The sequence below is a fragment of the Genypterus blacodes genome, unplaced genomic scaffold (genome assembly GCF_046128005.1).
Source record: "Genypterus blacodes isolate CSIRO-AG114 ecotype Tasmania unplaced genomic scaffold, CSIRO-AGI_Gbla_v1 ptg000064l_1, whole genome shotgun sequence".
In the NCBI taxonomy this organism is placed as follows: domain Eukaryota; kingdom Metazoa; phylum Chordata; class Actinopteri; order Ophidiiformes; family Ophidiidae; genus Genypterus; species Genypterus blacodes.
The window spans coordinates 2,940,641-2,952,501 of NW_027466876.1; the positions used below are offsets into that span (position 1 = coordinate 2,940,641).

At 44.6% G+C, this 11,861-nt stretch overlaps 1 protein-coding gene across 1 annotated transcript; it reads right to left on the reverse strand.

Annotated features, from left to right (window-relative positions):
* Positions 1–217: 217 nt before the first annotated feature.
* LOC143004157 (endothelin-1) lies at positions 218–11,646 on the reverse strand. The gene is made up of 4 exons (XM_076155064.1): positions 11,221–11,646; positions 4,660–4,840; positions 1,476–1,598; positions 218–1,218 (listed from the first exon to the last, which is right to left on the reverse strand). Exons 1-4 carry the CDS (start codon positions 11,279–11,281, stop codon positions 1,110–1,112), a joined length of 474 nt encoding a protein of 157 aa, XP_076011179.1. The 5' UTR covers positions 11,282–11,646; the 3' UTR covers positions 218–1,109.
* Between the last annotated feature and the right edge of the window lie 215 nt (positions 11,647–11,861).

Below are 11,861 nucleotides of genomic sequence, written 5' to 3' on the forward strand. Positions count from 1 at the left end.
TTTGTCCGTAGCTGAAGACAGTGACTTACGATTACAAGCTGCAGTGATTATGTGCTTTGTGTTTGCGCCATGAATCAATATCAGAGAGCAGATTTATTAAACTGTGAGTAACTGTGAGTGCAAGAGCATCAAAATGACAATAATGACACATTACTATATAGTAGTTTTTAATATGTTTAAAGCAATTAAAAATCTTTAACAAAATAAATATCCTGCCAATAAAACAATCATCTTATATCTGATGCATTACACGTTATAAGGCTGCTTCTATTTGAGAGCTTTAGAGCTTTGAGAGCACAAACACAGCGTGAGAGGACCTGAAACATCACGACGAGTCAAGCCCATCACAGCATCCACAGGCAGACACGCTGTCCTTATTCTTCCATTATACCAGTGATGTAGTGGCGATCCGTCATTATTCAAACCAGTAAACCAGCATGTCAGGAACAGATCGACAAAGCTGTGACAGTTCAAAGCTTCTGCAATTTTCAGGCACACACACACACACACACTTTGCCCTGATTTGCACGTGTCGTGGTATATTAACATTAACGTGGAACATCACAGATGGCACCGCAAACTCACTTTCTTTGTCGTGAACTCGTGAACACACACACACACACACGTGACGCTCTAATATTGATTCTGGCTGGCAGCAACTTTAAAATTGTAGCTTGTACCCAGATGTGCTGGACCTACAGTGCATACATGAAGGTCTTCCTGTCAAAATACTGACAACATCAACAACAACACACACACTTGTCTTTTTTACATACATTTCAGGGTTAGGGTTAGACAGATGCGTTATACATACATTCAAACATCTATAAAGCTTTTGGAAATGGCATTTGGAAACCTTTGACTGAGCACTTTCAGGGATTTGTGGCGTTGCGTTCATGCTGCTGAATGTTGGGACCCTTCTGGAAAATGCGTTCACAGTATTTCTTTTGTATCAATATTAGCTTATTGTTTGTCATCTGTGTCTTATTTACAAAAAAAACCCCGGTGCAGCCAAAAAGGTCCGTTTGCTATTGCTGCTGCGTTCAGGATTGGATTCTAAACCTCCGGCGTCCCTTTGGGTCCTTCCTTCCTCCGCATCGCTCTCTCACTCAGGTTTGGCGTTTGGGGAGAGCTTGTCGGCTCCTTTTTTCCCAGAATGCAGCTTTGTATCTCTGATGCTGTTTGGCAAACTTCCTCTTCGCCAGTGCGTTTCCTCCTCTGCCAGAAGATACAAAGAGGAATAATAGGAGAATGGAATGTGAGTCTATCAGCCTTTATCATCAAATACCCCTGAAGCTCCAGCAATTAATTCCGTGTGTGTGTGTGTGTGTGTGTGTGTGTGTGTGTGTGTGTGTGTGTGTGTGTGTGTGTGTGTGTGTGTGTGTGTGTGTGTGTGTGTGTGTGTGTGTGTGTGTGTGTGTGTGTGTGTGTGTGTGTGTGTGTGTGTGTGTGCGCGCGCGCGCGTGTGTTCTTACCCTGTTTGTGTCTGGCGGCTCAGGCAAAACCGCACACACTCCGGGTCCTGTCTGTCTGTGCAGACACAGCGGCCCAGCTCCCTCCTCAGTCGGATGGGACCAAATCCGTAAGGAACCACGTGGCTGGAAAAGCAGAAGCCAACGTTACAACGCAAAGCTATTGATCTAATGGAGGAACGATGAGTCACATTTACACAGCGGGAAGTCTGAAGCTGACTCATGGGTTACTCAGTTCCATTTGTAATTATTTCACCCAGACTTTAACACATTTGGGATTTAGCTCATTTCTTCATTTGAACACTGAACAGTTCCAAATTTGGATGATGTAAATGAGCGTGTAGCTGCAGTTCAGACATTTTGACAATCCACCAATGAAGATCAGCCGCTACGCATGTGTGGAAGTCGGCAGGGCGCACACGTGTTTCAACGAGTCGGTAACTGAACACTTCCTGCAGGGTCATTTAACGTTTAAACTCAGAGTCTAACGAGATCATAGCTGTGAGGAGATCAAACGTCTGTTCGTTATAGATTTATGCTCGTCTGGTTCCACGTAATGCTGGGAAACGCACAAAATGTAACATAACAAGGGAGAAATGGACTTTTATTTAGTTAAATGCTGTATTGCTGCTTCATTGCGATCCTCTTGTTTCTGCCTCGAAAGACACCGAAGAGACCCTTAAACTAATATGATCAACTAAAAAAGAAGGTCATTCTCTCATTAAATAAGCATTATTGTGTGTTGATTTGACGCTAGACTGTGTGTGTTTGTCTGCAGTAGAATCCTGCTGCGCCCAATGCCCTCTGGTGCCGGTGTAAAGGCCTTAAAGGCTCCCAGCCAGCCTGAAGCCTGCAGCAGGTTACACAGGGTTGCACCACTGGATTGGTGTTGAGGTTAACTGGGCCACAGGGAGAGCAGGCAGCAGATGCTCCTGGCTTAACGGCCCGGCATTAATTTTACAAAGGGGCTTTAAAGAAGTGCTAGAATTGGACCGTTGCTGTTTTGTAAAATGCATCGCGCACACTTGATCTATTGGAACATTGAGTCGAAACAACAGTCGGGGTCCAGTCAAGGGGAGTCAAACCAAACGAAGCAATGGTTCGCGCTTCTGAGAATTTTCTTTTTAACGAAACGCTGACACATCTGGGTGCCATTTCCCAGTTTGTGGCCGGTGATAAAATGCGGCCCTTTCATCTCTCAGCCTTCCTTCCTCCAACCTCATTCTCTTGTCTTCTGTCGGCCCGTGTTTGCCATTTATCGTTATTTTCCCGTTAACACTCGGTCAAATCTGATGTCTGCTCACTCCCCTTTTGGTCATTTTCCATTCAGACGCTTGGTTCTCATATTTATGTAAGCAGTTATTAGAACTTTAGCCTCGCACCCAGACTGTCTGCTAAAGGTCCTCAGCCAGCACAGGTTGACTCATTGCATCGCCTTTGGGTCGCGTGAGTGTCGTCGTAGCTACCGAGCTCAGCCAAGCCACAGTTTGTCTCCGGTTACGAGGCACACAGAGGTTGAGGACTCAATCGCAGGACACGGATACAGACTCAACAGAACATGTAAGGAAACTAGAAATGCCGACGACTCGGGTAACAGATAACCCGGTGGAACTCAGATCAAAGCATGAAGCTACAGGAAAAGTATGCCGAACGATTGCAAAATAAAACAGGAAATGAACATAAAAGACACACAAGATCATGACACAGTTGAGGTAAAAATGCAAATGAGGCGTCACCAAATCAACGGCGTGTTCCTAGTTGAAACGAACAATTTTGCAATTTTTGTTGCCCTGCAGAATAAGGATCACCCTCTCACCCACAGGCTTTATGGGTAGTTAGTCACGCCGGGTATCACCACTGCTGTTTAAAGCCTCTTTATGATGAAGGCGGGAAGGTTCCATTTGACCACATTGTGCTATGTTTAGACCAAATTACCAATCGGAGACTTCCCGGCACTTGAGGAGCTGTTTTTGGCTTCTCTCTGGAAGCTATTCTGGTGACTTTTTTCCAACACAGCATTCCTTTTAATTGAATTTGGTATTTAATGGCATGATGGAAGAAAGCGGTCCAGCGGTATGTCAGTACGAGCCGCCTGGAAGGTGAAAAGACTGGAATCGCCGCTTTATTTGCTGCTGGAATGTGATTTTTAATGACAGACGCAAGCGGCGAGGAGTTCACTTGTTTGTGGGCGGATCAGGATACGACCGCAGCCATTTGAGACCCAGCTCTTTGGCTTCACGAGAAAGGATTCAAATAGCCTATTTAGGAACAGCGACAGGAAACGGGGCCAGGTGTGCTTTCTTATTAACTACGCCACATCTAACTGCTGACTCAGCTCCTGTTTATTGCTGCCAATTGTGGGCCTCAGCGCTTGAGAAGAAAAAGGAGAGCCGCTCCTGTCTTCCTCCAATAGACGCTGAGATGAATCCAACGACCGATTCACTGAGCGCCGGTTGCTATGGTGTCAGTTGATGCTCAATTGTTCTCTGCTGGAAACGGAGGGATTGTCAGAGTGAGGGAGAGCAGGGATGTTGGATGGGAGATCAGTGTGGCTTGCGGCGTCCGGAGTCCGGCGATGCGATTGCTGTACTGCTGTATGTAGTGACTGACTGACTGAATGACGTCATGGATGCATGGATCGGAATAGGTGTCCTGAGACCGACTCCAGGTCCAGGAAACCAACTCTAACACGGCGGGGGGGGGGGGCGTTTGGGCTCATTATGTCCTCAAAGTAACACATCTGCTGCACATACATGACCTAGAGTTCAGTCAGAAAGCTCCTTCTTATACCTCTGCCAAGACCAAATCGTCATCCAAATGCGTTATGTAAAAGTTCAAGGTGGTTTGCGATTGTTTGATTTCGTAGCTAGACAGTAGAACATTCAGTTTAGTTTCAAAAAGATGATTTATAGTTGTAAGCCTTTCAAAATATCGCTTGTGATTCTGTGATGCTTTTTAAAAAAAAAAATCATTCTGAAAATAAACCTGGCAACGTCGCCTCCCGCAGAGAAACCCGCCGCCTGTCCCCCTGAAGTGTTTTGTACCTGCACCAGCTGATTGTTTCTCTTTCTCTTTCTTCTTCACGCACGTTGCGTTTTTAAGATCGTACCGCTTTTTTACGACAGCGATTCTGCCGTTTAGATTACTGCGCAAGCAAACTTTTGGAATGTTTGAGATTCCAACCCACCTTGGCGTGTTGACCCAGACAATGCCGATGTGGCAGAAGTACACACACTCCTTGTCTTTGTGATTCTCGCAGGAGCAGCGCTTCTCTCTTCGGTGGGCCGTGTGGGTGAGCTGCGCGGGGGGGCCTTCCTCCACCGCAGGGCCTTCCTCCACCGCCAGGCCTTTGACAGAGACGGTGTGGCCTGTAAAACACAGATTGTTGGTTTAATAGTGATAACTAGCATTTTATTATGGTATAGCGTGGTGCTTTAGCAGAGGAAGAGTTAAGGTCTTACAAAGCTTTAGACATGATGTACACTCATTCAGATGCAAACTCTCTTAGACCCAAATTTCACATGAGCCTTCCCTCAATCCTAGCCAGCGAGGCGTTCCAGGACCTTCAGCAGCCTGTTCCTTTGGCCTTTCTTATCACTTCTTTTGATGTGTACTGGAATTTTACTGCACAGGCTCATTTTGGCAAAAGAATGCGCACAGTACAGCAGCCACACACCCCGAGCAAACCGCTAAGAACAGCTGCGTCTGGTCTACAGAAGTGGGGAATGTGGAGGCATCTGCAGAGGGATTCACACATTTCACATAAATAACACCAGGAGACTTATAGATCCTTTCCTCCCTAACACGGCGTTGTTATTCTGGTGAAATCTCCGTGGGGAAACTGTTATTTGTCCAAGGCCTTCAAAGTCACTGACTGTAACGTAGCTGTATTCCCAGGGTGGCAAATTGTGGCTATTTTGGGAGATTCTCCACAAAATTGCCTCAATTATTCAATCGGCAACATCACAAGCAATTTGGAATGAGGAAGTCCGTGTCCAGAGGTTGCAGCAGCTCGGTAAGAGACGAGACAAAATGTTCCTGGAGGAAAAGCACAGGGGGAGAAAGCAAGCGCGCCGCAAAAGAAACAATGAGAAGCTTATTTAAAGAACAAATAGAGGCAAGAGGAGGCCGGAAAGACACGATAGAGGGAGAGAACTGAATCCATCATGAATATCATATTGTCTATAGATAGAGTGATTGATGACACTGGCACCTTTACTGCAAACGCTGCATAGGTCTATATACCAACCGCTACTCTGAAAGTGATTCAATCTTTGGTGCAGATCTGGATCCAGTAGCACGAGCATGCGGACCTTGTTATTGGAATCTTAGCATTAACTGTTTCCACTTGTGGAAGGTTTCTCCATTTTCTCTTCCTTTCCCGTTAAGGTTAAGGTTAAGGAGTTTTCCCCCCTGGTCTTCCGTGAGAGCTTTGGGTTTGGGTTGTGAATAATTGTTGCGTTAAGCCCCCTGAGTTGTTGTATGTGATCCTGGGCTACACAAACGAGCCTGACCTGACGGGACCTAATGATTTAAAGGAGTGGGCAGCTTTGATTGCGTTCGTCAATGGAGCAGAGCAGTTTTTCAGATTTTCATGCTCCAAACCAATTCTCCGGGCTCCTCGCTCCACCCTGACACGATAAGTCATCTTCATTACATCTGAAGCATCCAGCTGATCTCATCCAAACTGAACAGGGGAAGAGGGAGGAGAAATGCTGGGGGGGAAGGTGGGAAAAATAGGAGGATAAGGGGTTAAGAAAAGAATGAGAAGTAGAAGGGACAGCAAGGAAATGAAAAGAAGGAAGAATGAAGGGAAAAGATGAATAAGAAAATAAGAATAAAGGTGGATTAGTGATATTTTATAGTTGCATAGTTGTACCTCTTAAGTTTCCAGTTCTATATAATTTCAATTCTCCGCCAGAACCTCACACAGCAGCATTGTGATCTGGATTTCATCTTTCAGCAACTAACAAGCACAGAAAGCAAAACACCAGCTTCCAGATGGCAGCAAGGTCACTTCCCCCCACCCCTTCACCCCCCTGCCAGGCCAAACACAACACCACCCAGGCCTCTCTGCCCAGCAGCACGTTGCAGCTTTAATCCTGTTAGAGTTTGAAATGTCGTTGTTGTTATTATCTGTGGAGCGTCACAAACCCTCCAAAAGAGACACACGCACACAAATACATACTGAATCCATCCAATTATCCATCTAATTATGGTCCTGCTGTCTGTGGAGAGGGAACATGAGCATTTATCCTGACGTTTCATTCTCATGGTGAATTAAATATATACATTTTTCAACATCGACCACAGAACAACCACAAGACATTTTTCTTGTTTTCAAATCCAAGTCATAGTATTGTCGTTTTTACTCTGTGAGTAGTTAAGTAAATGATCTCTTCATCATTATAATGTTGAGGACATCCAAGCTCTTGACAGTAACACAGACCAAATGGATGTTACACGTTGTTACTGAATGGCTCAAAGTAAAAAGTGTGATTAAGGTCATTAAGGACGTGAGCTCAGGGACCTAAAATCAGTTTCACCGTCAAACAGTGATATTCAGGGAAACAACTACTGTAGATCCCTGCCTTTTGTTTACTTGTTTGTTCCGGTTCCCCTCTGTGTTAAATAACAAGTCTGATTTTCCCCTGCTGCTTTTCCCAGAGGTTGTTGAGTAGCAGGCAGTGGGCGACGCTTCCCAGGTGTGACTGAGCCTTACTGTGACTTTAAACACTGAGGGGAAATTAACAGGAGCTTCTGGATTAGATAGAGCTAAAGGCCCACATGCACAACTTCCTGTTATTCATCTTTAATTTAAAGATGTTGCCACAAACCTGCAGTTAGCTCACTATGTTTTCTTCCCATTCTCTCAACCCGACACCGAAATCAGCCGCAGCGCGACTAAAGTGTCATTATAGAGTAAGTACCTCTCACTAAGCCGTGTCTGCTGGTTTAATTAGTACCCTCACACCTTTCACAGAGTGATACTTCCCTAAGCGATCACACATGCTGCTGCTGCTGCTGCTGCTGCAGTCGGCCGCACACGTTATGTGCAGGAGGAGAAACCTCTGGCTCCGGCTTTGCCTCTGCAGTTGGACGACAGATGACCTCACTTTTGCCTCCTGCTTATGGAGGTGTTGGTGTTGCGCAATAGAAACTCCCTCAAAGATGTTTCTGAAGAATTAAATGAAATGATTCGAAATGACATAATATGCAGTACAGTATATTCATGTCATTAATAAAATAACTACAATATGTGCACGTTAAATATAACAAAGGAAAATTGACTTGTTGACTGTTGTTTTTACATTTAGAAATCCATCTGATCATCCAAGGAACTGACCTCCCTTTGCATTGTGGGACAACAGTATCCAACATGACTAAACTCAGAAACACACACACCGTAGTACACGTATGGCATCTGTATCCTATTTTCTCAAAAGCCGAACACACAATTATATGAATGACTATAAGTGCATTTGTGGCCTCAAGGTGATTCAGTTTCTCAAACTCCTGGTCAAATGATTTACAGCACTTAGGTGGTTGCTTACTTTGTGAATAAGCCGTCAATCTGTCTGAGGCGCGGAATCTGAGCCCAGTAGCTTCCAGTCCCCTGTCAGCTGCCAACATTCCTCCCCAGAGAGAATCACTGTTTTTGCTTGACTTTCGACTGATCATTATTCTGTCAAATGAACTGCATCTGTGGCGTGTGTGTGTGTGTGTGTGTGGCATTTAATGTGTGGGTGGAGGAGCCTTCACACACATTCAACAACCAGAGGGAAGAATAAGATGCAGGTACATTCAGCATGACCAACATCTGACACCACCATTAGGAAACCAGCCAGAATACAGTGTGTGTGTGTGTGTGTGTGTGTGTGTGTGTGTGTGTGTGTGTGATCACAGTCCATCATCCTGATAATCTGTGGTTCCCATGGCTACAGGAGCCATTGCAGTATTGAAAACTTTGTAGTCTTGATTGAAACAGACAGATCCTTAAGTGGATGTTTAAGGTTTTTACTGGATACCAAAAGGAGTGAAACCACACACTTTAATAGCGTTCCCTGTGCTGGGAAAGCCGCGAATAAACCCTTGCTTAGTTGTATCCATCCTTCCTTGCTTACATCCTTATTTCATCTTCATTTCTTTCCTTTCCTAACTTATATCTTTATTTCTTGCCTTCAAATGTCCCTTTCTCTTATCTGTAAAACATCGCTTCCTATTTGACTTGACTGTATTGCTAACTAATGCGAGCACATTTGCGAGTGTATGACTGACAGGTTTCCAAGCAAAAGTGCAAACTGATATGCTTGATTATAGCTACAAGTCCCGAAAATCAGGGAAAACAAGGGGAAAAGTCTTTTGTTTTATTGTCTACTTTCTCTGGAGGCTCTTAAAGCCAATGTTTAATTTCTCGCCCTGATATGAGAAAGTTCAGCCGGCCAGGGTTTGACATTATTTGACAATATACAGGGGGATCAGCTCCCTAATCTTGGATCTCAGGATTTGAGTTGGCAGGAGACTCCTGAGAGATTCAGCCACTCTTTGCTTTCCCTTGTTCATCTTCTGTAGCATACATACATACAGCCTGGGCTTAATAGAAAGGTATTGGAGGTATGCAGTGATGTTCAGTACTTCATCAACACTGGAAGGAGTTAAATCATGACATTGTGTTGTTTCAATCTTGGAGGGGCATAAGTTGTTGAGGATACCATGACATGAAGCCTGAACTTTGCCAGTTTGGATTGCCAGAGAGGCTTTAAAGTTCTCTTTGAGACTGAACTCCCTCACCAGTTTCTGATTAGGATCTGCTGACTAAGGCAGTTAACCACCAAACACTTTGCTTCCTGCTGCGTTTCATATAGCTGTAGCACAAAGACTCAATTTCATTTCCTACCAAAGCCAAAGCAAACACGCTTTTGCAAACTGCTGTTTTAGGATTTTTTTTTGGAATAAAGGTCAGAAATGTATGGCAGCAGTTGAGGTTTGACATCTGTAGTGTTGGAGAGTTTGAGATGAGTGCAGTCATGGAAAGTCATCACAAGGATGAAAATACATAGATTTGTGTGTCTGAGTGTGTGTGTGTGTGTGAACCTAGACTGGAATTAAGATCAGTAATGAAGGTTTCTTATGTTCCTTTGTGATGAAATGATTCAGAACTCAGAGTAGATTGCTACTTTTCTGTCTTTAAAAAAGAGAAAACATGTTAAGGATGTTGTTTGTGGTAATGTTTGATTTCTTGCCTCTGCTCATCCTCCTGATACACATGCATGGTTCCTGTTGCACAAGCCCACATTCCTCTTGAAGTGTGAGCAGCATTCACATTACAGACAGATCCAATGTCTGTAAGTGTGTCTGACCTCAGTGTGAGCGCAGTGCTGCACACAGGGACAAGCATGTGGTCTCAAAACACGATCCTCACCAATTATCACAACAACAACAAAAACAAAATTTCCATTTCCTGCTCTGCTAATTCTCAAGGCGTTTAGTTTGGATGGAAGTTTCTCCGTCTAGAAATCAGATATGAATCAGATCATCAGTACACCCAAATATTTATGTGACTCAATATTGGTATTACTTTATTAAATCGTTTGACTGTCAATGACTTTACAAAGACACACAGATTGCATTTCAGGACGGATTATCATTTGGTCTTGTTGAGCCATTTTTGCAGTTATACGGGCGGACATGTTTGTGATGTGTGTTGACATTAACACAAGCATTTCTACAGCCAGTCATGATGTCTGGCTGTAACATGATTTAGGCGAGTGCAACCCTAACCCAGAAATGTGGGGGAGGGAAGTGGAGACGGGGACAGTCTCACAGCCAGAAGGGACAGGCAACTATAAAGACAACTCTGACCCAAGGTGGCTTCTTTGATGAGGTCAGTGGAGTTGTCTAGGTTCAAAGTTACATTAGAAACAATGAACTTCATCTCTGTGATAAATGTCTCCCCCCCCCCCCCCCCCCGGGACAGTAATGAGTGATGAGTGATTCTGTAGGTGGGAAAATCAAGATTCTGTGGACCACAAGAACTATTTCATAATCACATGGTAGACCTGTGCAGCGGCGCACCTCTCTGCAGGCCACATGAAGACACGTAGCTGAAAATCAGGTATCTCCTCTTCATGTGCAGGGATATGTTGAGGTGTTAAGGTCACACCCCAGGTACGTCTGATCGTTTTGGACTGAGGCACAAGGGCCTGTTGTGCCCATAGGATGTGACATGAGGGCAGAAATGAAGTTGAATCCTGGTTAGGTTGCGTGGGCGTAATCCCAGTACCAGAAGTTACCATCAGCATTTATTAACACTTGAGGACGACCCCTAAATAATAAATAAATAAAAATAAGGGATAAGAACCCATAGCCATAAAGACCCGAGTACTGATGTAACTTGTCCACCATATACAGCAAAAACTAACCAGATCACATCATGAATTCAGCAGAAAGCATCACATAATATTGTATGTAAGAACTTCTTTACCAGTGATTGTTTTCAGCGGTATGTTCGTAGATGTACAGGTTAAACCCCTGCCAGTGAGATGATGACAAATTATTCCCAAAGGAGATGTTTTCCTTCAACTCTAAGCCTTTAAATCCCTGCAATGTGCTACTTTCCAGAATGTATATCATAGCCTTTCATTGCCCAGGAGATCACACAAATACAAGTAACACCATTAAGAACACTACCTATGAGTCAGTTTAACAATCTCAATACAGGAGAATAGCAGGCAGACGATTGGTTTACCTTGATGCTGTTGGATCAAAAACAGGGTCACAGCCAGGAGCCAAACGTAAGTGTGATCCATCCTGCCTGCTGCCTCTGTGTCCAGGTGAGAAGGATGAAGCAGCCTTGATCTTCACGTAAGCTCCCTCAGACCAGTTCTCTCCCCTTCCAGTCCCAAACTGCTCAACCGGAGAAGCAGCCACAGATATTCACAGCACCTAATGCGTACAAGGTGGAAGGTTTCTGTTGAGTCTCCAGAACAGCTTGCCCTTCAAACAAGATGTTGCACAATCTCCTCCTTATCCAGTCAGTGGTCTTGGTTCCTCACCCAGGTGCAGCTCAACACTAACACTTTGATTCGGGAGGGTTGCTCAGATGAGGGCGCTGACAGACAGCTGTTTCCAGATGCCGGGGCTGTGATTGGCTCCTAGCGCAGCTGTGCTTGAGCTGAATCACCACAGATGAGAGGAGTGAACTTCAGCAGAGGAAGAGGGAAGAAACCATGGAGGAGGAGGAGGAGGAGGATACACAGGGAAGGGTGGATCTGCAGCAATACACCTCCACAGTTTAAACAGAATAAGTGACACCTCTTCCTCCTTTGCTGACCTCATCAATCTCTCATCTTGTATCACTCTCTCTGTGGTCTCACTTGTTTAGCTGGT